Below are 24,618 nucleotides of genomic sequence, written 5' to 3' on the forward strand. Positions count from 1 at the left end.
CTCCACACTGCCCACCTCCAGTCCCTGCCAAGACCTGGCCTGGCACCTGCTATGCATAGACACTGGCACAGAGAGGTGCGGGCTGCCAGGGCCCCCAGGCACAGCCCCGGGCCAGGACCTCTATCAGGACTCCCCATGCGCAGTGCCAGGAAGGACCCATGCCCAGAAGCCAGACGTCCCTCCTGCTCCCGGGTGCTCGGCCACCCTGCCTGCCAGCTCCAGTCACCCCCCCTGCTGGCCCCACTCTGGTCATCTGGGCCCCTCCCTGCCTGGGATCCTGCCTAGCCCCTCCATGTTCTCAGACAGCCTCTTGTCCCCTAAAGAGCCTTCTGGGACAGACTCACAGTGCTCCTAGAATGTTCTAGAACAGCCTCAGTTCTGCTCTAGAATGTTCTACAACAGCCTCACAGTCCCCTCCAGAACATTCTATGTCAGCCTCACGGTCTTCCCTAGAATGTTCTGGAACAGATTCACAGTCTCCTCTAGAACATTCTAGAATGGCCTCAACATTCTTTCTGCTTCTTAGAGCCTGTGGCTGCCAAGTCCAGGAGCCCAGCCGCTTCACACTCTCCCAGGGTGGACCTGTACCTCGACGCTCCTCTGAAGCAGAGGCTCTTGCTGGCCATGGGGTCCAAGAGGATGCGTGCATGACCCTCATCGGCTCCAGAGCTTACCCCCTGATTCGACCCTGTCCTGCCACTCGTCTGCCCACAGACGGGAGGCACCAGCCACAGGCCCCACAGGACCCTTAAGGAAGATGAGCTCCGTCCTTCAGGTGGAGGGGATGGGGAAGACTGGCCAGATAAACAGACTCCGTGCAGAGCAGACGGAGCCCAGGGTGGTCCTCTGACGCTGCAGAATGGAATGAGGGGAGAAGAGAGCAAGCAGGGCCGCCGAGGAGGACCAGAGCGCCGGTCAGCACACACCCAGGGCCTGCCGCTGCTGTCCTAGGCAGAGGCCACCCTCTGGGGCCCCCACAGACCAGACCTGACAAGCAGGCGACGGTGGACAGAACTCACCCGGCTCTCGGGGAGGCAGCTGGGTGTGGACCTATGCCCCATCCCCCGGTGCCAACTGCAGCCGGAGATGACGGGGGCCACAAAGCTGGTGATCCTGTCAGGTCTCAGCCCAGCCATTTTTCTGGGACTGTCATACAGAGACTTAAACTGCTGCTGCTCTTTCCATTGCTCCTCTTCTGCTCTAACAAACGTGGCGGCCCACGGCTCTGAGGGCAGAGTCCAGCTGGGCTGGGTGGGCTCTCCCTCAGGGTCTCACAGGCCAAGTTCTCCTGGGGACAGGCGGGCGGGGCCAATGGGGGCCACTTTCTGCTCCTTGAGATGCCCATCCCTCCTCCTGTGGCCACCGTCACTCAACCACAAGGGCAGGGAAGTCTCCCTCAAGCTTCAGATCCTCCACTTCACCAGCTAAGAGTCCTGCGCTCCGAGGTCCACGAGGGGTCGAGGCCCCCGCAGCCTCTCCTGACTGAACGAGGATCTTTTCAACTGTGGGGAACACACGGAACGCGAAGCTCCCGATCCCCGTCATGGCTCAGCGCCCGACCGGGGCACTGAGCACGTCCTCCCTGCTGTGCCGCCATCACCACTTTCCCATCCCCCCAAACTGAAGCTCTGTCCCCCAGAGGCTGGCTCCCAGCTCCCCCAGCCACTGGAACCCCCCCCCACCCGCTTTCTGTCCCTGTGGATCTGTGACTCAGGGACCTCACAGAAATGGAATCTCATAGCACTTGTCCGTTTGTGGACAGCTTATCGCACCCAGAATAGCACCCTCCAGCTCCACCACGTGCAGCGTGTCAGGATCCTGAAGCAGAAACCTTATCGCGTTGTCAGAGATGTCACAGGCACAGGTTCTGAGGGATTTGCCAGGAGCGAGCCGTGCCATTAACGCGGACTGGGCGCGTCTGTCTTTGCATGATTCAGAGTGCACTGAGCGACAGCGGATTCACAGCGGCACTGTCCCTCACAGACACCCTGGTTCACTCGGTGGTGGGACCGTGCCGTGGCACCCACAGGCGCTTCCATTCCATGCCACTCGTTTTTGCTTTTTAATATTTCTTTGTTGTCAATGGACCTTTATTTTTATTTATTTATTTACATGCAGTGCTGAGAATCAAACCCAGAGCCTCACACACGCTGGGAAACTGCTCCACCGCTGAGCCCCAGCCCCACTCTCCATGCCAGTCTTCAGGGCAACCTCTCTCACTCAAGTCTCAGACGGCACTTTACACCATGATCTGTGGGTCACAGAAGGGCCAGCAGTGGCCACAGGGTCAGACACAGAGCGGAGCAAAGGCAGAGGTGATGGGATGCGGGTGGCAGATAAGAGTCCTGCGGGACCATCACAAAGTCCAGCCAAGAAGCCCGAGGGACAGACCGTGCCAGGCGCTGCCCACCTGCTCGCCTGCTGAGCCATCTTGGGTGGTCTCCTTCCACATGCTCCAGGTGCGGGTGCTCTGGGGGGTCAGATACACTCACAGGCTGGTGCCTGGGTAGAGGTTTGACAGGTCCCTGCGTCCACGTGCCTCTGACCCAACCCCAAGGTGCACGCATGGTCCATTTTCTTAGCACAACTTCGTCATCCGTTCATGCCTCGCGATGGCTGCCGCTGGGTTACTCTCTTCCTTAACTCCTGTGCGTCCACCCTCGGTGGTTTCCGGCTTGCCCAGAGGAGTCACCGGGTCACTCTGCCTTAGTGCTGGACTGACATGGAGACACTCAGGGTGAAGAGCTGGTCTGTGGAACAGAGTGACTTGGGGCTGGACACAGCCGGCTCCACAGGATTCAGTCAGGACGTGGGGTGGGCGGAGTGATTCGGAAATCCTGCCGCACCAGCCACCGTCACTGGACACTCACCCACCTCTGTGCTGAGCCACCTGCATGTCTGCAGAATTCAGTCCACCTCCTAGTCTTGGGGAGCACCAGGTGGGCGCAGCTCAGGGCAGAGCTTCCACTGGGGGAGGGGGCCCTGCCCCCACCCAGGCCAGGCGAGAGCTCCCCCAAATATAAACCACCCCACGATGCACAGCCCCAAAGGACAAAGCCCATGCGTGCCCCCTGTCCTCCTGCCGACACAGATATACTCCCCAGCAAGAGTTCAGGGTGATCCCAGCATCCCCAAGAACAGACAAGAACACGCTCACCCCACATAAAGCACTCGCCGCAGGATTCACCCCCAAAGGGAGGCACCCCAATGTCTTGAGGCTTCTGGGCCCCAGCAGCCCCGTCTCCAGGGGTTGCTCCCCTCTGGTTCTGCAGCCTGAGAAGCCGAGTGGAGGAGGACACCCTGTACACTGTGGGGGTGGAGGGAAAGGAGGCCCAGAGGCTGCCGGCTTCACCCAGCGCAGGGGAAGTTCCCCTTCACATCCCTCCCTCTGACTCACTCTGGGCTCCGGGGACAGGCCTCACCTGAGTGGCCCAGACTCTGGGAGGCCTCACCTGGCCTTGTTTGGCTCCACAGCACCCAGCGCTCTGTCACTCCCCCACTTAGAGCCTGGAGCAGGAGCAGGAGGTGAGGAGGCTAGGAGGAGGAGCTCCCGGGCATCTCTGCCTGGCCTGCGCCTCTGCCCCCGGAGCAGGGAGACGGGGCTGGGCCCGGGGCCTGGGGCGAGCCCGACCCCTTCCCATCCCCACCCCTCGCCCAGAGACAAGGCACGGAGACAACTGACCTGCTAGGAGGGTCCCTCTGAGAGCCACCAGGCAGTGACCACCTCCTCGGAGTCGATTGCTGCTGCGGCCTTTGCCTGCTTCTCCCAGAGGTGCTGGGGCAAGGAGAGGCCTGGGGCCACCTGGGCATGCCCATTTCCCCTTGTTAGCACCCAGCCATCACCCAGGGGCCTCCACAGCTGTTTCGTGCCGGGGCCGAAGCTTTCCTTGTTGGCTACTAAGATCTCCAAACCGGCGTGCAAGTCCTGAAGGGCTCCGAGGCTTGGCTGTTTCTGGGACTTGTCCTGGGCCACGCCCACAGGGTTGCCCCTCTGCACCCCTCTACCTGCGGAGTCTGGCTGGGGAAAGAGCACTATAGGGTGTCGAGGCCACCTCCTCCGGCTGTGGCCCTGATGGATGCCCGGGAAGCTAGACGTGAAGGCACGGGTCGTCTCCTTGGAGCACAGCGTTGATGGCAGCCCCCGTGGGTCCCGAGCCACCTCCCATGGTCCCCTGGGTTTGGCCGGGAGGCCATTTCTCATCCAGAAACAATGACAGGTAGCGCCACAGCGTGCCTGAGAGTCCCCCAGGTCTTCAGTACTCAGTTTAATCCCATCTGAGCATTGGGAGGACGAAGCGAGGCCACTCTGTTGTTCAAGGAGGGTCTTCACAAGTTGATGTGATCAGATAAGGTGGCCAGGGTGGGCCCCGTGGCTGAGTCCTGGAGGCCTTATGAGAAGGGGGAGACCAAAGACGTACCCATGCTCCCTCTGTCCGGCCACGTGATGCCCTGCCCCACCCCAGGGCTCTGCCAGCAGGGAGGCCATCTCCAGGTGCAGCCCTTGCACCTCTAGAACCATGAGATGAAATAAACCTCTTTTCTTGAAAAGAAAACCCTGCGTCAGGATTCACATGACAGCAAAGAAGCGTGGACCCATGTGGAAAACTGGCTCTTTACTGTAACTGCGCCTGACCCCGGGGAGGCGGCTCAGGAGCTGGGCAGCAGAGGGTGGGAGAGGCTCGGAGGAGAGGCTGGGAAAAGCCTGGACAGGAGGGTGGGGCCCTCTGGCAAACCTGGTGAGGACTCAAAGACAAACAGAGCACGGGTGTCCTGGAGGCTGGCGTGGGTGGTGACAGGAAGCTGACAGGAGGGGACGCCGTGCGGAGGGGCTTTCCCGCGGAGACCTGGGTTCCACTGGGAATGGGCTAAAGGTCTCCCTCGTTAGGCTGAGGCAAAACTCGGAAACCGTGGGCTGTGTCCGGGACCGTGGGGAGGCTGCAGCCAAGAAGGACCGACAGGCTCCGGTGAGAGGAGATTCTGAAGCGATGGAGCCTTCGGCCGTGAGTGTCCCTGGCTCCGTCAGAGGTACAGCCAGGCCCTGGAGAGATGGGAGACCCACAGCCGGGCGGGTGCCACGGACGGCTGGCTGAGGGGCCCAGCCGGTCAAGGGAGGTGTGGCTTCCACGGGGACAGTCCTCTGGGGCGTCTCAGAGGTCTGGGTGAAGCACTCTGCTCCGGGGAGTCCGGCCGGAGGAGGGATCCCCGTGCACCTCCAAGTGCTTGTCCCCAGGCACAGGCTCACCAGTCCCACCGGGTGCTCCGGCCTGGACATGGCCTGGTCACATTTAACCCCTGCCTTGTAATGCCAGATTCGGGGACCCCAGTAGACCTCCAGGAGCCGAATCCGATGCAGTCACACAAGAGTCTTTATTGCAAGCTGGAGCCTGGACTCACAACCGTTCCCGACACAGCGGCCCCAGGGAATGAATCCCCGTCTCGTGACCAGTGAGATTTTATAGGTTTTGGGGGGACACTCTATGAGTTACAACATCACACAGCAAATCATTCCACAAGTCAAACAACAACTCTTAACATTGATTAGCACATTCACTGGCGGGAACAAGTTGGGTAGGTGATTGGTTAGTACAAGAGGGGGGTTCCTTTGAACTGACTGGTTTAGGCCACGAGGGGTGTACGTGCTGAACTCCATGGTTTCCCAACGTGTTATCAACCACCATAAACTACTGGGGGGTCATCTGGCATCCCAGGTATTTCCCTGTCTCCTGCTGATAGGAGGTTGCTAGGGGGTTGCTATGGGTCCCCACCTAGCCTGACGGAATCAGGGACACCTGGCCGCAGACCTCTCCTGTTATTTACAGACAAACAACTCAGCAGTGGGGTATGTGCCTAGGAGTGCTCTGTGGGTCTTTCCCAGGACAAGGGTCACGCCCGCTTCCTTGGACAGGCCTTGAGGTGGAAGCTGCTGATTTATTTATTTTCAGAAACGGAGTCACGTCAGTTTCTCGGCCCGTCTGGCGGTGCTGCAGGCCGTGCCTTCCCAGTGGCCCCCCAGTTGCCCACTCCTTTACCTGGTTCCGTGTTTACCAGCTGTGTCTGCTCTCTGTTCCGCGTCTGTGTCCCCTGCCCGCTGTTGGGGGGCCCTGGGCCTTTCTCACTGAGCTGTGGAGTGCCTTATGCGTTACTGGGTGGAGATGGCGGGAGCTCGCTCGGTGCTGAATGCAGTCTCCTGTCCGTGGCTGGGCTTTCACCCTCCGTGGCGGCTGCTGACGAACCAAGATTCCTCATTCCTGTTTTTACCTTTTCATGAAACTGCAATACAGAAAAGCAGCAGAAAGAAAATTAGAGTGAACATGGGTACACTGATAGCCAAATCTGTGTCACCCAGGCCAGGGCACGGCGCCCTCCTGTTTGTTCAAACACCAGTCTAGATGTCGCCGGGAGGGTGTTTTTCAGTGACGAGCGTTTAAAATCTGCACACGTGGGCCAGGCGCGGTGGTGCACACCCGTGATCCTAGCAACTTGGGAGGACGGAAGCAGGAGGATCGCCTGTCAAGCCTGGCCTCAGCAACTTAGCAAGGACCTGCCTCATAATAAAAAGTAAAAAGAACTGGAGATGTGGTTCAGTGGTAAAGCACCCCTGGGTTCAATCCTCGGTACCAAATAAAGAAAATCAAATAAAATCAGTAAACGTGGAGTAGAGCTGGTCACTCCCATGAGGTGGGGCCCCCCACCAGATTGGGCCTCGCGCGGTCAGCAGAAGGCTTCGGAGCAGAGACTGAGGCTCCTGGGAAGGAATTGGCCTCAAGTCCGAGACTCAGCCTGCCTGACCCAGAGTCCAGGCTCTGCAGCCCCCAGTCACACAAGCCAGGTCCTTCAAACACATCTATGATCTGCAGAAGCATGCGTGCAGCATGTGTGTAGAATATGTGCGCCTGGTGTACGGGTCTGTTGGTCTGCACTCCGAGGGCCTCGGACGCCGCCACCTGCCTCAGCACAGTGGCAGCCGTTTGCCTTGTCCCCTCCCCTTGTCCCCTCGCCCTGTCCCCTCCCCCTCTGTGTGTTTCTTAAAGTAATTGCAATGAGATGTTTGTAATTAAAGTAGATTACAAACAGCATGGTGCTTCAAGCATAAATAGATAAATAGTTCAGCAAATTCAGCACTCATCTCCAAAAATGGAAGCTCCTCTCCAACGGAGCCACCAGCCATTGGCACAGCTAGTTCAGTGACCAGTAATTCCCTGATGCATCCAAACAACCCACAGTCACTTTTCCCATGTCCCCAGATGGCTCTCACTGCTGATTCCATTGAGCTGAGACCCAGCAGAGCCACACCCTGGGAATGTCCCCTAGTCTTAAGGGTGCAGTTCCCTCACCCGTCCACCCCAGCCTCTTCTCCCAGCCACCAACTGCTGCAGGAGCCTGGCTCTGGGCCAGCTCCATGTCCTGAGGCTGCGTCCCCCGCTCCTCCCTTTCCCAGGGGTCAGAGCTGTTGGCTGCCCCAGGGGCACAGAGTCTCCCAGGCCTGCGGGCCTGCGGGTCTGCGGCTCCCGCTGCCCACACCAAGGTGAGCGTTGCATGCTTGTCCTTCTGCGAGGCTGAGGTCACCCAGGAAAAGCCAGCCATTTCCATTAGAGGTGGCTTCAGTGTCTGTATCCCTGTCCCCCACAATTCATGTGGGAACGTCACCTTCCGCCAGGTGTTAGCAGGGGGTGTCCAGAGAGACGGTTAGGACACGAGGCTCCACCCTTGAGAGCTGGTCTGTGCTGCCTACCCGGCACCCCACGAGGACACAGCATGAGAGCAGCCCCCACCCGGTGCTGAACCCCGGTGCTGAACCCCAGTGCTGGAATTCAGCCTCCAGGACGGAGGAATCTGTGCCCGTGGTTCATAAACTGTTCAACTGCTGTGCTTCTTGTGAAAGCAGCAAGAACAGACCAGGACCCGGGGGTAAGCCTCTGTCTCCTCTTTGCACCTGGCCACAGCTCCCAGGAACCGTTCTCTGTTGGACTGTCACGGTCTGGGTGTGAGTGTCTCCCAGAAGCTCACATGTGAGACAGTGCAAGAGGCTCAGAGGAGGAAGGATTGGGTTGTGAGAGTCTTAACCCGCCAGTGAACTAATCCCCTGGCAGGGATTAACTGAGTGGAGCTGCCGGAGGAGGTGGGAGTGGGGGGGGGGGTCTCACTGTGCTCCTGATCACCAAGTGAGCCGCTTCCCTCCACCACACTCTTCCTCCAGATGCTCAGCCTCGCCTCAGGCCCCGGCCGACTGAGACCTCCGGGACTGTGAGCCCTCAGATACACTCTTTCTCCTCTACCTTGTTCTGGTTGGGTCTTTAAGACACGGCACCAAAAGAGCCGGCTGACACGCAGAGCCTCTGTGCGGGCCCTGCCTGGGCCCCTCGCAGGTGAAATGGCACGGCTTGGTTGAGTGGCATCGGACACCAGCCCAGGGGTCCCGTCTGGCATCACAGCCCCGTGCCAGCCCCTCTTCAGAGCCTGAGCAAGTCAATCAGGCAGAGGACGGGAGGCCACGGGGGCTCTTCACACAGCCTCCGTCCCCCTCCTCGGCACCCATGGGCAGCGGCCTCTCAAGAAACTGAGACCAGCAACTCCCCGTGGAGGCCTGAGACCCGGCCTCAGGGGGGACCCAGCCCTAGGCCCAGCTCAGGTGTCCCCCAAAGCCATGGACCGGATGCTTTTTGTTGGTTTTTAGTGCAGCACAGTTGATTTCTGGCATTATATGCATTGCATTTTGAGAGACAAAACTTGTTTTTAAAAGCTGTGCTTTTTAGCAAGATATCAATGTTTTAAAGATTTGGTATTAAAATATAACTATGATGAGAAAACCATTTATAAGTCTCCCTAGGTAATTACTATCTCCAGATAAAAACAAGTAAGGACATCAAATTGTGTCTACTTCCACCTTGGCCTTCACAACTGTTAGTGAATGAGAGGCAGCGGCCAGTGGGCCTGGCCCAGGTGGAGCCCGCACGGCGGCCTGGGCGGGCCCGGAGACCGCGGGGAGGCTCCTGCAGAGGGGCTTGCTCCCAGCCACTGCTCTCCGGGTGCCACACAGCGGACACAGCTCCCTCTCTGTGCCCCCCCGCGGTTCCTACTGGCCCCTCCTGGCCACGGGTGCCGCTCCCTCCTTCCCTGGTACGTCTTCCTTTCCTTGAAGTTTCCTGGTTCCGTGGCCTACACTTTTTAACACCCTGCGTCCACACAATCAGAGGTTCACAGAAGTTGAGAGGAAGGCCCGGAAGGCCCGCCTCCTCCCCAGCCCCTGCCCCAAGGCCGCCGTCCTGCCCATCGAGACCACGGGCTGACCCACACTTCACCACTGCACCTGCTCTTATTCACAGGTGTATGTGAGTGTGTGTGTGTGAATGTGTGTGTGTGAGTGTGTGTGTTTCTGTGAGTGTGTGAAGGGAGAGTAAGTATGTGTGTGTGAGTGTGAGTGTGTGTGTGTGTGTTTCTGTGAGTGTGTGAAGGGAGAGTGAGTATGTGTGTGAGTGTGTGAGCGTGTGAAGTCACATCACATGTGACTTTGTGTGGCCACCGCTGCAGCCGTCCATTCAGGCCCCCTCGGCCCAGCTCCCCAGCAGTCGCCACCCTGACAGCCACTGACCTGCCCTCTACCCTCACACGTGACCTGACACTGGCCACACAGTGCACGCCCACTGGTCACCTTTGTCACAATTCCCCAGGTCTGTTCCCGCTGCAGCGCTAGTTATTGCTGGCTGAGCACAGCCTGCGGGGGGAGGGTGTGTTTAGTTTGTTTGACCTTTTTTTGGGGAACGGTGGATTGAACCCAGGGACACTTACCACTGAGCTACAATCACCAGGCGGTTTTCTATTTTTAATTTGTTCTGACTAGTGCAGTGACAGTAGCGTGCATGGGACACACTGTGCACTAGGAGAGTGCCTCTTCTCCACCCCAGTTGTGTGGTCACACAGTACACAGGGTGACCATGTCTGTCTCTCTACCGTCTTCCCACCCCACAGCCCCTGCCCTGCCCCTCCCCCTGCACAACCCCAGAGCCTTCGTCCCTCCCTGCCCACCCCACATGGCCAGCATCTGTCTGCTCATCAGGGAGAACCTCCGGCCTTGGGTTTTGGGGACGGCCTGCTTCACTTAGCATGATATTCTCCAGTTCCATCATTTACCTGCCAATGCCATCATCTCATTCTCCTTTAAGGCTGAGTAATATTCCATTGTGTATATGGACCACGTTTTCTTTATCCACTTAGGGCATCTAAGTTGAAGGGCACCTAGGTTGGTTCCACAGTTTAGCTATTATGAATTGAGCTGCTATAAACATTGATGTGGCTACATCCTTTTTAAAAAAAAAAAATTTATTTTTGAGTCAGGGTCTCACTCAGTTGCTAAGGCTGACCTCAAACTTGTGATCCTCCTGCCTCAGCCTCCTGAGCCTCTGGGATGACAGGCATGGCCACCACCTGGCTTAACCGTCCACTTTTTAAGGCATCTTTTGGATGACCCCAACTCAGGCATTATGGAGAAAGCTGCAGTGACCATCCACGTGCTGTCCTCTGAGTGGACAGAGATCTTCGTTTCTTTTGGACCAACGTGCAGGAGTGTGATCCTGGCCCGTGTGGACCGCTCTTGCCCTCCTGCTGAGCCTGTCCACTGCCCTCCTGACCTTCCCCGCATTTTGCTTCTGCAAGACTGCTACTTTATCGGTCTTTTCTGGGCTCCCTCCGTGGCCTCTCCCCGCCGTCGTCCCATTAAGCTCTGCTCTTAGGTTGTGATTTCCTTCTGCGGCTCCGGGGGCTTGGGCCTTCTGTCTGACTCCATTTACCTGGTGAGATGCTCAGCTCATTAACTCCAGCCTCGACCAGTGTGAGACACCAGCCCCTTGGCCATACCCCATGAGACTTCGATGCAGCCTTTTCAGTAGCATGGACTTCTACGGACTTTTCATTCCCACCGTGCGTCTTCCTGGGCCCGTTATTGTGTGGGATCAGTGTTCTGAGTCACCTTGCTGCTGGCTTTTGGCTGGAGTGACACCCAGTTTGGGCCTTGGTGGAGACTGTCTCCTCCAGGGGACGGAGACCTGGGCCTTGAGGGCACTGGCTGGAGGACGCCCCACCAGGCTCCATTCTCGCCCCCCTCACATGCCCCAGTGAGCCTAGCTCGCGCCTTCTGGGCTGGGCCTGCCCTGACCACACGGGGACAAGAGCCCGTTCTCACATGGCCCCATGCTGGGGTCAGCCAGGGACACTCCCAGCCACAGCAGGCCGTGACCTGCTCCTGAGCACTTGTGCTATTAGAGTCCTCCATAATCCTGCCAGCTGTCCCTGCCTCAGCCTGAGGCTGGCCACAGGCTCCCAAGGCCCTTGTGGCTCTCCCCCGATGCACTGTGGGAAGTTCTAGCAAGTTCCCCAGAAGCCGAGCCAGAACCGGCCCAGAGGCCCCTCTCAGCACCTGAACCCCTGGGGCTTCTCCTGGCAGCTGGGCTGGACTGGACGCCCAGGCTTTCCATGCTGAGGGTGGACATGCGGGGCCCAGGAGGCCGCCGTGTCCTTCATGGCCTGGGTGCCGGCCTGGCCCTTGTCCTCCCCTGCCGGTGCCCGCCGAGCACCCCTCTATCTATTTCTCTCGGTTTCCTTGGTGCCTGGGCGTGAGCCCGGGCCCGGGCAGAGCCACACGGCCGCCCCCTTCACCGTGACTTGGAGGTGGCTCCCACTGGTGATGCCGTCGGGTGGAGGTCGGGTCCGTGTTTCCTGGAGTCGAAGAACCAACAGGGAGAAGGGCCCAGCAACCAGGGACCGCGGGCTGGGCCGGGGCTCAGAGGGAGCCGGCCTCGCAGAGTGGGGCGCTGGGTCGGCACCGCCCCAGGTAAACCGTCATAAAGGCCTCGGGGGAGATGGTGGGGAGGGGGCTTTAGAGCCCCAGAGCTTCTTCCTTCCATTGTCTCATCTGTCCCTGTCCTTCCCGTCAGCCACCCTTTGTGCTCCCCTTGGTGACCAGTCTGCCCTCCGCACCCTCCGTCCCTACCTCCCCTGACGCCTGGCCTCTCCCCTGGCTCACTGACCTACCCCGGCTTACAGCGCCTTCCCGCCTCAGCCTCCTTCCCCCCTCAGCCTCCTTCCCCCCGCAGCCTCCTTCCCGCCTCAGCCTCCTTCCCCCCTCGGCCTCCTTCCCGCCTCGGCCTCCTTCCCCCCTCGGCCTCCTTCCCCCCTCGGCCTCCTTCCCGCCTCAGCCTCCTTCCCGCCCCAGCCTCCCAAGTTGCTGGACTGCACATGGGGCCACCGTGCCCAGCACGCCTCACAGTTTACAGAGAGCCAACCACAGAGGCCAGCAGTGGCCCAAGCTTCGTTCTGGGGCGGGGAAGGTCATGGTCCCGGCTGGTGTCCAGAGCTGCCCACTTCCCTGTGAGGAAACAGGCGCAGTCCTCAGGAGGGTGGCCCTGCTGGAGGAGGGGCAGGGCCTCGGCACCTCCCGGACGTCTCTCATGGGCTTGCTGGGCGCCATGCACCGCGGCAGACGCAGCCTGTGGCCACGGCTCTCCCTGACCCCCGAGACGGCACCAGAGGGACCTGAGAGGACCAACAGCCCCTGAGCCCGCCCCAGGCTGCGCAGGGCCCCTTCCTCTGGCCCTTCACCCCGCTCTCCTGCTGGAGAGCAGCCCACCTAGATCCGAGCTGTGGCCATTCCTTAGACCCACAGGCCCAGAGCGCCAGGCAGCGCCGTCCCTACACACTGCTCTTGGATGCTGAGCCCAAGGCCCCTCCCAGCCTACAGCCTCACTGCTCCTCCACGGTCCCCTCAGGGTGGCCCTGGAGAAGCCTGACTCCAGCCCTCGCAGGGTTTGGGGACAGCTCACTTCCAGGCTACAAGGATCCGAATTCCTAATGGCAAAGGAGGGGCCGGGTGGGACCGTGACCACAGTGGCAGCCGGATGTCAGCTGCTGGGATGGTTAGAAATAGACCCTGGGGACTCAGCCAGCCGCCGCCTCCAGGGTGGAGGCTCAAGCAAGGCAGAGGCTGGGGCCCCAGGGAACCTGAGGGCTGGTGGGGTGCCCCGGCCTCACCCACCCCTGCCTGGAGTCAGCCTGGACTCCCCTCCCAGCCTCCTGCATGGGTGAGACCCCAGCTTTCCCGAGGCCAGGCCGGATCCCTCACTTGGGCTCCTACCAGGAGCACCCGGTTCCAGCAGCCACAGCCTGCAGCCCAGTGGCCAGGGCAGAGACCAGACGGTGGGCAGTAGCCACACGGGGCAGCCAGCACTGGAGGAGGAAGGAAAGGGCAGGGATGGAAGCCACAGGGCACTGGAGAGGGGAGCCCAGCCCAGTGGGTGGACAATCCAAGCTGAGGTCCCACAGGGGAGGGGAGGCTGGGGTGTGAGTGCGCACGTGTGCACACGGTGTATGTGTGCATTTGAGTGTGCACACAGTACATGTTGGGTACATGGAGGAACCTCCCAAGCAGTACACACTGAATGTCCATGTGTTGGGTGAGGAGCCCACTGTGTCAGGAACAACAGGCTGTAGGTGGCAGGTCGCTGGCATCACACAGGAATGGAAATGGGCACTGGCAGGGTGCTACTGAGGAGGCTGAGGCAGGAGGCTAGCCAGTTGAGGCCGGCCTCAGCAACTTAGGGAGACCTGGCCTCAATAAAAAATAGGAGGATGGGGGTGTGGCTCAGTGGTTAAGCACTCCTGGGTTTAATCCCCAATTCAAAAGGAAGGAAGAAAGGGGGGAAGGGAGGGAGGGAAGAGAAAGAGGAAAAGGAGAGGAAGAGGAAGAGGAAAGGGTTACGGGAAGAGAGGGAAGGGCTGCAGGGGAGAAGGGACGAGGCAGTGCCGGTGTGTGTGGCGTCTCCTCTCTCTGGGCACCCATGTGCGGCCAGTGTGACCCCGGCCAGGTGCAGACAGGCAGGGGGCCGGCACGGAATGGCGGGGTTCCACCGCCAACGTGCCTGGCGGCAGGCCCACCCTCAGCGCTGCCTCTGGGCGCCTGGGAGGCGTTTCTGGATGGGCCAGTACGGAGCCCCAGGAGGTGGGCAGGGGCTTCTTTTTCCTGCTTCATGGTTGAGGCTGGAAGTCGGGTCTGTCCGGCCCTGGACGGGCGAACACTCTCAGAGCTGCTGGCCTCGGCCTTGGCTGTGGACTGTGCTGGACCACTGGCTTCTCCCGGTGTCCAGTCAGGGGCAGAGACCGTGGGACTTCTCAGTTTCCAGAACTGGGCACACACATGTGTATGCGTGTGTGTACATGTGCATGTGTGCATGTGTGTGTGTGCATGTGTGCGTGTGCATGAGTGTGCGTGTGCATGAGCGCATGTGTGTGGGTGTGCATGGGTGCACGTGCGTGTGTGCGTGTGTGTGTGCACACATGCTTTGTTTTTAAAATCCTCTAGATTTTGCAGTACTGGGGATTGAACCCAGGCCCTGCTAGGCAAGGCTCTGCCACCAAGTTCCACCCTTCCCCACCCTGGTATTGGGTTTTGAGATAGGCTGTTGCGAAGCTGTGATCCTCCTCAGTCTCCCACAGGGCGGGGACGACAGACGTGGCCACCGTGCGTGGCCAGGTGTGCATGTTGTGTCAGTGGCCCTCTGGAATTTGCCCTCTGCACCAGTTGGGCACGAAGCCCCTGGTGATTCCCGGAAGCGTCAAGCAGCCAGGGGCTGAGACTCTCCTGTGAGACTCGGGAACACCCCTGGGGACCTAGGGATCTGGGCCTTTGGATGGCTGCTCTGACATTGCCAAGACCCTGACAGTGACATGGCCCAGGCGGCGGGGGCTGAGCAGTGGCACCCAAGTGCCTAGCAAGGTGGCTCTGGTGGCCTAAGGGACAGCGCGGGCAGAGCGGCCGTCAGAGGTCAGCTGGTGCTGACCTGCGGCGGGAAGCATGGACGCCTGCTCACTGGGACCTGCTTCACGTCACAGAAAGCTTCCAGGTCCAGGAAGCAGACGTCCAACTGGAATCATAAAAGCAGAGACAGACCCAGTCCAGCCCCGGACGGGAGCCGGTTTACAGACTCGGTTCCCTGAGGTGGGCAGTCGCTGACCCCACCTTCCCCAAAGGGACCTCCAGGCTCTCACCAGTGCCCTGGAGACAGGGACACAGGCCGAGCTGAGGGACCAGTGGGCCCCGGCTCCGGCCTGTCGTTGGTTCTGGGAGACGCAAAGCTCACAGTGGCCTCCGGAGAGGGACTAGGGAGGGCGGAGCGGCTCACGGGCTCTGGCACAGGTCCTTCGCGCTGTGGCCCAGTGAGTCCCAAAGCCATCCCGGGGCTGTGGCTCTTCCCAGGACGCGAGGCCGGAACAGAACGTGCAGCAGCTGGCAGAGTCCCCAGTGGTGAGGTCAGTGGTGAGGCCAGCAGGGCCACTAGAGCTGCCCCCACCCGGGACAGCGGAAAACCTAGAGGATGCAGTGCCTGGAGGAACTGCGGGTCCGTGGCACCACCAAGGACTTGGAGGAGGCCCCGTTCAGTGCCCGCTTTGCCCGTTGCCGAGGGCACTGGGCCCTAGCCAGTGGCCCTGGGCCGTCGACCACAAGCACCGCTGCTGTGCCAGATGGGGCTCTCCACTCGAGCAGGCACTGCTGGGCCAGCACTGCCCCTGGCCCACGCTGGTCCACGAGGCCCCCAGGCTGGCCAGGCCAGCACCTCACCTGGCCACCGTTGCTCGGGAGCACTTCAATCCCCAGGCCTTGTCACAACAGACCACAGGGACCTTGATCCCCTTCCCAAGCCATCAGCTGTCCCTTTGGCCTGGAGACCTAGCACTGACTGGACCCAGTGAGCCAGAAACAGGGGGACAGGTGACCAGACCCCAGCAGGCCCTGAAGGCACAGGGGGTGACACTGAGAAGTCCCCAGACCTATCCCGACTCCTGCTTTCTGCCTCCTCTCAGCCTGCTCCTGTGGCCTCATGGGCAGCTCCCTATGGCCACTGGACAGAGGGTCAGCCTGGCCTGTTTGCCTCTGCACCACACAGAGACCACCGCACGTGGGCGCTTCTCCTCTCCAGGAGAACATGGCCAGGGGGCCTGCCAGGGGGCCGAGCCCGGGCAGCACACAGGCTGTACCTCTGCCTGGAGGGAGAAAAGGCCAGGCCTGTGGTCATCCCCAACCAGGGCTCCGTCCAATGGTCGCCTGGATGGCTAAGGACTGGGAGGGACATGACTGGAAAACTGGTGACCAAGACATGAGGGAAAGGGGGACGTGGGTGGCCATTTGCGTGGGCAAAGAACATGTCCCCTGAGAAGGCTCAGCCCAGGGTGGCCTCAGCAGAGGAGCCTTGGACATCAGGGGAGAGGATCACGTGTGTCACAGTGACTGGCCTCAATGTCCCCATCTCCGTCCTGAGGTCCCTGAGCAAAGGGCCCCAGAACAGGCAGGAGGGGACGCGGGGGCTCGGCAGCCTGGACCGCCGCTGCCCAGCCAGCCCGGGTGCATCCACACCAACTGCTTCGTCTGCCTGCAGCTGGACCAGCACCGAGCCCCACAGGTGGCAGTGCTCCCCAGGAGACCGGCCGGCCCCCTTGGCAGGTGGCGTACGTCGGGGTGCTTCTGTGTCCCTGCTGGAGGAGCTTCTTCCACGTGGCCATCCCTGGGGTAACAGGAGGCCTGGTCCCCTTCACCGTGTCACACGCGTCATCAGCCTGCGAAGGCGCTCGCATACAACTCCATCGACTGCGGGCTGTCCACAGACGTGCCCCTTGAACCTCAGAGAAGGGGCCCCGTGTCTGGTGAGGGGCTGCTCCTTGTGCTGTGCCCTCGGGGGGAGGAGAGGGCGAGGACCTCCCTCTACACGTGCCCAGCCCCTCTCACTGGGGCTTCCCTGTGTGACCCGGTCCCCCTGAGGTCCCTCCTCCTAAGGCCTTCGCCCTGTGGGCTACGCTCCTCCACCTGTGGATCTGAGGGACAGAAACACTCACATCACAGCTCGGCTTCGCTTCTGACGGAGGAGCAAACACTCCCCTGTCCATGGGCAGCAGGCCCCGTCCATGGCAGCTCTGCTCTTGCCTGGCCCCACCACCCTGAGGCCGAGGCTGGGTGGGACGACGGAACGGCCGTGGGAAGAGGCCGGCCAGCTGCGTGGCCTGCCCTGCAGGCCCAGGTCCTCCGGGAGGTTGATGTGCGCAGAGGCAGCGTCCACCGTGCGCTACCGTTTCTCCCCCAGCCAGGGTTCAGGGGTCCAGGAATCGAGGGGTGGACGCCAGTGGCCACTCACTCCCCGTGATCCCTAGAGACGAACTGGCAAAGCTTCGCTTCCTGCTCCCAGGACCTTAGCTCTGCTGGCCTGGAGGCCCCAGGTCCAGGGGGGGATGCTCCCCCAGGAGACACACTGGACGAGATGCCACCTGCTCTCTGGCTCCTCTGGCCTCTGGTCAACAGGCCGAGGAGTTACTGTTTGTGGGCGACTGATGGGGACGGCCGCTGCACAGCGGAGGGAGCAGGGTGTCCCAGGGCAGTTCTCAGGACCGCCAGCCCCTCAGGGGAACTCCACCCCCAGCCCAGGCAAGACGATGGAAGGTCCACCGGAAGGTCCAGTTGTCCCTGCAGGGCAGAACCAAGGGCAGCGGAGGGGCTTGCTGAAGGCCCGGTGCACGTAGGGGGCGAGGGAAGAGGCAGCTGCAGATGCAGCCCCACCACCTGGGAGCAGGCCTGTGACTACCAGGAGCTAGTCCCGGCGGAGAACAGGGGCGCACCCTGGAAAGGGTACAGAGGTGTCTCAGAAAACCTGCAGTGGAACACCATCTGACCCAGCTGTCCCACTCCTCGGTCTATACCCAAATGACTTAAATTCAGCACACGGCAGCGATGCAGCCACATCGATGTTTACAGCAGCTCGATTCACAACAGTTAAGCTGGGAACCAACCTAGACACCCTTCAATAGATGAATGGATAAAGAAAATGTGGTCCATATACACAGTGGAGTATTACTCAGCCATAAAGAAGAATGATTTTATGACATTTTCGGTGAATGGGTGGAACTGGAAACTATCATGCTCCGTGAAATACGCCAATCCCCAAAAACCAAAGGCCGAATGTCCTCTCTGACATGCAGATGCTAACACACAATGGTGGTGGGAGGGGAATAGAAGTTCACTGGATTAGACAAAGGGGACGGAGGGGAAGGGAAGGGGGGTGGGAATGGGCAAGACAATGGAATGAGGCAGATTTCCCAGGTTGGTACAGGAGTATGCGACCAGGGAACTCCACAGCACGCACCGGCACAGGAACGGACCTTTCCTCCAGGTGTGGACGGTCTGTCCGAACACACTCCATTGTCGTGTGTAACTGAACAGGCGCGTGGTCACCTACACTCTCGCAGAACCCTTTCCTCCTTTTCCTTTATCGTGCATTTTTTTCTGTATTGGAGCGTCGACTGCCTCACATTCCTCAGGTCGTGGGATGTCGGACCTGGCTGCCCCTCTGGGAAGGGGTCCGGCAGACTTGGCCGTACTCAGCGGGCCGTGCCGTGTTGGGTGGCTGTCCTTCTGGGGACAAGTGTGGTGGAAGGAGACGTGCTGCCTTGGGAAGGGGTGACTCGTGGGCCGTGGGTGTCCACCTTCCCCAGGTTAGGAGCGCCCAGAAGCTGGCAAAGCAGGGGGTCTGTGGGTGCTCCCGGGGGAGCCATGTCAACCAGTGGCTGAGTGAGGAGGACCCGCCTTGCCCAATGTGGGGGCACCATCCTCTAGCCCAGGGCCCAGACAGAGCTCGCAGTTGCCCCCTCCCCCACCCCAGTCCCTCTCCTGTGACTGGGGTGCCAGCCCTGCCCCTGGACGCCAGAAGCCCAGCCTCTCTGGCCTTTGGACCCCGCCCTCTGATCGCAGGTCTTTGGTGGGGACAGAGGATTACACCCTAGGCTCCCTCTTGTGGGGCCTTTGCACTGGGACTGATGGCGGTAGCAGCCCCAGGTCCTCCACCTTGCACCCGGCCTCTGGGGGGGTCCTCAGCCTCCGTGATCAGCCCATCCCCCGTAACCCCACCTCTCCCTGCGTCTCCGTGAAGGCTCTGGCGGGTGCCACTGGGCACACCCTGGCCCTCCCTGAGGGACCCAGGCTCTGGGGCAGCCCGGCTGAGGCTGCAGGCCTGGCATCTCCCTGGGGCATCGCTGAGAGGGCTCCCGTTGGAAGAGAGGGGAGCTGGAGCCCGGATGTGCACGGTGATGGCGGCAGCCACAGACCCAGCTCCGGGAGAATGGAGCCTGCATCCGCCCACTTCCTCCTCCTTCCGCCTTTTGTCCCCTGCAGACCCCCGCCTATTGTGCCGCCCCGCTGTGCCCCAGTGCCCCTGTGTCTGGACACACCCAGCTCCACCCCCCAGGCCTTTCCTGGGTCTCTCTCAATGCCATCAAGTGGACATTCAGACTGACCGTCGCAGGCGGGGTGTGCTCAGCGGCAGCAACTGCAGACCAGGGGCAGGTCTTGGAGGGCGGCCTCCCTCCACACCCTGGCCGGGTCGGGCAGGCCCTTCCTTACGTGAAGATGCCCATTTCCTGTCGCTGAGGAGCTTGGACCTCGGGGCCACCAGAGAGGGACTCAGGGTCTGGCCAGCAACTCTGACATGGTCAAGGGGTGAAGAGCCGTTGGACACTTTCTCTGGAAGCGCCGTGAGGAGAGAGGGACCAGGTGTGACGAGAATGAAGAGGAGCCAAGGTGGCCCGCCCACAGGGCTGGGCAGGTGGACTCCCTCCCTCCTGTCTGCCCCGCGGAGGGCCCTCTGTCCTGACCTGGCCTGGTGGGTCCCTCTGCTCTGGGTGCTGTGACGAGGACCACTCGCCCTCACATGTCCAGGGCCCTGTGGGGAGAGGGTCATCATCTCTCCTATCCCTGGGTCACGGCCAAGGCCCCTGGACAGAGCCCATGGGCCCATCCTGAACCTGACCCTCATCTGCCACGACCCCCGGACCTCCTCATTAGCTGGTCTCGCTTTGACAGTTTTTCCTCTCAGTGATTCCGTATTGGTCTGGAAAGCAGCGCTGAGCTCGTGTGGGAAGAGCAGCAGCAGGCTCGATGGATGGCTATTCGTTTTCTTTGACCTGAATCATTAGAACACCCACCCCACCCTGCCCACAGCCCGTCTTCCCACCAAGGACCGGCACCCACCCATCCCCGCCTGCTCTCTGGGCTGTTCCAAGAGCCTGGGCCTAAGTGTACATCGCAGCCATTAGGGCCTCCCCAGAGCCCGTCCACTCCAGCAGGAGGCAGCGATAGTTAAGGACTCCAGAACCTTCTCTCTGTGCTGTGTCTACCAGTTCCTCCCGTCTCGGAACATTCCCAGGCCCAGACTGAAAGACCCGTCTCCGGCCAGACTTTCTGTTCTCTGTAGACCACTGGCTTCCCCTGTGGACACTGCTCCATCCTGTGGGTGGGGGATCCTCTCCAGGTCCAGCGGTCCCTCCAGCCCGTCTGGGTCCACAGGCTGGGGACAAGTGAGACTGCACTCACCGGCAACTCGACCTTCCTTCCCTGGGCTCCTGCCGCTCCTTCAGGTCTCAGGGCAGCCCTGTGTGGGGTCCCTGTGGGGACGCAGGCCTCCCTGATCGCCCCAAAGTCAAGGGCCAGTTCGCCAGCTGGAACCTGCAGCAGTGAATGAGGACCAGGGAGTTCAGGGGAGAGGCCTGGACAGTGAGGGTCTGGGCTCAGGAGGCTCGGGCCATCCTCCACAACAGAGGGTGAGGCAGGAGGAGGTGGGCCCCAGCTAGGGCAAGGTGACTCTGACCAGAAAAGCCTGGGTTTGGGCAGGTACCAGCCCTGCATGAGCCTGGTCAGCGCTGACAAGCGAGAACTGGGTCACCCCTCATGTTCCCTCCAAACCCATGGTGGTCGGGTGGAGGTAAGGACCGGATGGAAGCCACTAGGCACCCCTAGGTTCTGCTCTAGGGGCTGGAAGCACCAGGGCATGGAGCTGGCCCCGTCACCTGCCAGCCTGGCGTCCCTTTCGGGAACTGGGGTCCTGACATGCCTGTCCTCACAACTAGGCTCTTGTGGCAAGGAATCTTTTCCCCCCAAATCCCATATTTCCCCGAAAGTCTGGCTCCTCTTCCGTCCTCTAGGAACAAACATCAGAAAACACGGTTCCCGCTCCGCCTGGAAGCTCAGCCCAGGTCTCGTTAACATCTGTAATTCTGGTCATGAAGCACGCCAGCGTGACTGTGACCTGCACCAACGCAACTGCTACTTGTGGGACCACAAGAGGAGTTACCTGGGTCACGCCCTGCCCTGCTGCCACACACACGGGTTTGCCTTCGCAGGTGTTTAGTGGGTTTCTGAGGATTTTCTATATAGCAGTGTCATGCAATGAGCCAACGGTTTTGTCTTGACTTGTCTGGGAGGCTGTAACAGAATACCAGAGGCTGGAGAGCTTAGAAACAACAGACATTCGTGTTTACAGTTCTGGAGGCTGGAAGACAGCGACGGAGATGTGGGCAGACCTGGCATCTGGCGAGGGCTGCTTTCCTGGCTCACAGATGGTCATCTTCTGGGTTCGCCTGGACTGAAGGGAACCAGGGGCAGTGGCACACACCTGTAATCCCAGTGACCCAGGAGGCGGAGGCAGGAAGACTGTCTGCTCAAGAGCCACCTGGGTGATTCCGTAAGACCCGGTCTCAAAAAAGGAGGGGTATCTCAGATGTAGCTCAGTAGTAAAGTGACCCTAAAAGCAGGGACCTCTCTTGGACCTCAATTTTGTCCGGCAGTACTAGGGGTTGACCCCAGGGGTGCTTTACCACCCAGCGACTCCCCAGCCCTGAGCCGCTTCTGTCAGGGCACAGGTCTAGCTCTTGAGGCCTCATCTCCTGAGCCCCCTCCTCGTGCCATCGCCTGGTGGGCACCATTTCAGCCTGGGGCACCCCCATTCAGACCAGGGCCCTGGACTCTTTCCAACATGGTGTTTTCTATGCGGTTCTCCTGCCTGGTCGCCTGGGCTGGACCCCCCAGGACAGTGTTGAATGCAAGTGTTGAGTCCTCTCCCACCGAGCGGGACTGTGCTGTGGTCCCCGCAGCTGCCCCCATGGCCGGTGTCCCACTGACCTGCTTTCACAGCAGAGCCCAGGGCTCCGGTTGCTCCTCCTGCACCGACCGAGACGAGCCGTGGCTCTGTCCTGTGCGACTCGGATCCTTTCAGGACGCTGACCTCTCTCCCTGTCCCTTTTCTCCCCCTCCCGACCTGCTCTTGACTCTGTGGCCAGGGACAGTGGCAGGCGCCCTGGCCACCGCAGGCTGTGTGTGCAGAGCAGCTGGTTCTGGTTTGGGCGGTCTTCGTGGAGATCAGGCACAGAGGGTCCTGCGCTCTCCCCAACTGCTGCTCTGTGGGGGCCTGAGTCATGGCCCTGGGCCGGTGCCAGGCGAGGACTGTCTCGGTCACACCAGGCTCACAGGAGCCCTTGTCTGAACGCTGAGGCTTTGGGCCACATTCCATCCACCAGCAACGCTGCGCAGCGGCCATGCCACAGGGGGACACTGAGGAACCAGCCGGCAACCACCGGGCTCCCTTCCCCACCCACTGCCAACTGTGCCTCGTCGCTCAGCCCAGCAGCCCCCTGACCCTCGGGCACAGCTCCTCTGTGCTGGTCCACAGTGGCTCGCGGCTGGGCTGGGCTCAGACCACTGCAGAAGCCCTCCCCAATGTGCTCTGGGGCACCCACCAGCTGCATGACCACACAGACACCCGTCACAGACACTGCCCCCAGGGGTCCTGAGGTCCCCACAAGGTTGAGCTGGGGGGCTGCTGGGCAGGGTGCTTCAGGTGTGGGGCCCTGAGAGGCAGCCTATCCCCCCAGCAAGGCTCCGGTGCCCACGGGACTGAGGTAGCTCCCTGCCACTGTGTCCTCATTCAACCCCAAAGCCAGGCCTGGGGAACCCTCCCATGGCCCCACTGCAGCCCGTGGATGGTGGAACCTCTCTGGTCTTTGGCCCAGACGCCTGCCCGCCCTGTGTCAAGCCCCGCCCCCTCCTGGAGGGCTTCCCTGGGTTCCCCCCCCACCCCTCCCCAGGAAGGCTCCTCTGGCTCCAGGCTGGCTGCAAGGCAGGTGCAGGCGTCGAGGCCTGGCTCCTTCAACACGGCCTGCGGGAGGGGGTCCCCGAGCCCCTCCATCGGCATCCTTGGAACCACTTCCCTCCTCGGCACGGATATGAGCATCGTATCGAGCGACACCTGTCACCCCCATCAGAGGGTCCTTGAGGGAGGGGTCCTGGCTGCCAGGCCTCCACAGCCAGTTCCTGGAGCAGTGCCTGACACAGTGGGCACCTGAGAAATGTTTGTGCATGACCAAGGAAGAGGACAGAACAAGCTGGCCGGGCATGGCCTGCCTCAGGCTGGTGGACCAGGGATGTAACGCGCATCCCACACCTTCTGTGAGAAGTGTCCCGTCCCCGGAAAGAGCAGGGAACTGCTGGGACAGCAGGCATCCGGGGCATGCAGAGAAACCTTCCCCACACAGAAGGTCCACTCTGCACCCTTTTAACAGAAAGCGTCCTACAGACCCCCATATGGAGATTGACATCCTTTGCTGTCGTTCACCCTGACGCTCGTGAACACAGAAGTACACTGTACTGCTCAGATGCAAGCTCGAAGCAAAAACAAATTTACAAATTGTAACCCAATCAACAAAGGGGCCAAGGACCTGAACAGACACTTCTCAGAGGAGGACACACAATCAATCAACAAGTCCATGAAAAAATGCTCACCATCGCTAGCAGTCAGAGAAATGCAAATCAAAACCACCCTAAGATACCGTCTCACTCCAGTAAGAATGGCAGCCACTATGAAGTCAAACAACAACAAGTGCCGGCGAGGATGTGGGGAAAGGGGTACACTTGTACATTGCTGGTGGGACTGCAAATTGGTGCGGCCAATTTGGAAAGCAGTATGGAGATTCCTGGGAAAGCTGGGAATGGAACCACCATTTGACCCAGCTATCGCCCTTCTCAGACGATTCCCTGAAGACCTTAAAAGAGCGTACTATAGGGATACTGCCACATGGATGTTCATAGCAGCACAATTCACAATAGCTAGACTGTGGAACCAACCTAGATGCCCTTCAATAGATGAATGGATAAAAAAAATGTGGCATTTATACACCATGAAGTATTACGCAGAACTAAAAAATGACAAAATCATGGAATTTGCAGGGAAATGGATGGCATTAGAGCAGATTATGCTAAGTGAAGCTAGCCAATCCCTAAAAGAAACAAATGCCAAATGTCTTCTTTGATATAAGGAGAGCAACTAAGAACAGAGCAGGGAGGAAGAGCATGAGGAAAAGATTAACAATAAACAGAGATGAGAGGTGGGAGGGAAAGGGAGAGAAGGGAAATTGCATGGAAATGGAAGGAGACCCTCATGGTTATACAAAATTACATATAAGAGGTTGTGAGGGGAAGGGGAAAAGAAACAAGAGAGAGAATTTAATTACAGCAGATAGGGTAGAGAGAGAAGATGGGGAAGAGGGGAGGGGGGATAGTAGAGGATAGGAAAGGTAGCAGAATACAACAGTCACTAGTTTGGCAGTATGTAAAAACGTAGATGTGTAACCGATGTGATTCTGCAATCTGTATTTGGGGTAAAAATGGGAGTTCATAACCCACTTTAATCAAATGTATGAAGGATGATATGTCAAGAGCTTTGTAATGTTTTGAACAACCAATAAAAAAAGTATTAAAAAAATTTACAA

At 60.0% G+C, this 24,618-nt stretch overlaps 1 protein-coding gene and 1 long non-coding RNA gene across 13 annotated transcripts in view; one reads left to right on the forward strand and one right to left on the reverse strand.

The window, feature by feature from the left end:
* Tspan32 (tetraspanin 32) overlaps positions 1-2,087 on the forward strand; it is a 14,466-nt gene extending 12,379 nt beyond the window's left edge. The window contains exon 9 of one of the 2 annotated variants that reach the window (XM_013365237.3): positions 527-2,087. In XM_013365237.3, the coding sequence (XP_013220691.3) occupies positions 527-752 (226 nt within the window). In that variant the 3' untranslated portion in view covers positions 753-2,087. The remainder of the gene's footprint in view (positions 1-526) is intronic. The other variant, XM_078045360.1, reaches the window with a different exon arrangement.
* Positions 2,069-22,887, reverse strand: LOC144376942 (uncharacterized). Of its 11 annotated transcripts, none has more exons than XR_013437352.1 (8): positions 21,379-22,887; positions 21,150-21,280; positions 20,393-20,524; positions 19,675-19,742; positions 19,318-19,543; positions 3,683-6,270; positions 2,411-3,507; positions 2,069-2,251 (listed from the first exon to the last, which is right to left on the reverse strand). It is a non-coding gene; the product is annotated as an uncharacterized LOC144376942 (long non-coding RNA). The 11 variants fall into 11 exon arrangements; XR_013437351.1 differs by having other exon boundaries at positions 2,070-3,507; positions 3,683-4,935; positions 6,030-6,270; positions 21,379-22,886; XR_013437349.1 differs by having other exon boundaries at positions 2,070-2,717; positions 3,158-3,507; positions 21,379-22,886.
* Positions 22,888-24,618: the final 1,731 nt, after the last annotated feature.

This window comes from Ictidomys tridecemlineatus, chromosome 4 (assembly GCF_052094955.1).
Source record: "Ictidomys tridecemlineatus isolate mIctTri1 chromosome 4, mIctTri1.hap1, whole genome shotgun sequence".
In the NCBI taxonomy this organism is placed as follows: Eukaryota; Metazoa; Chordata; class Mammalia; order Rodentia; family Sciuridae; genus Ictidomys; species Ictidomys tridecemlineatus.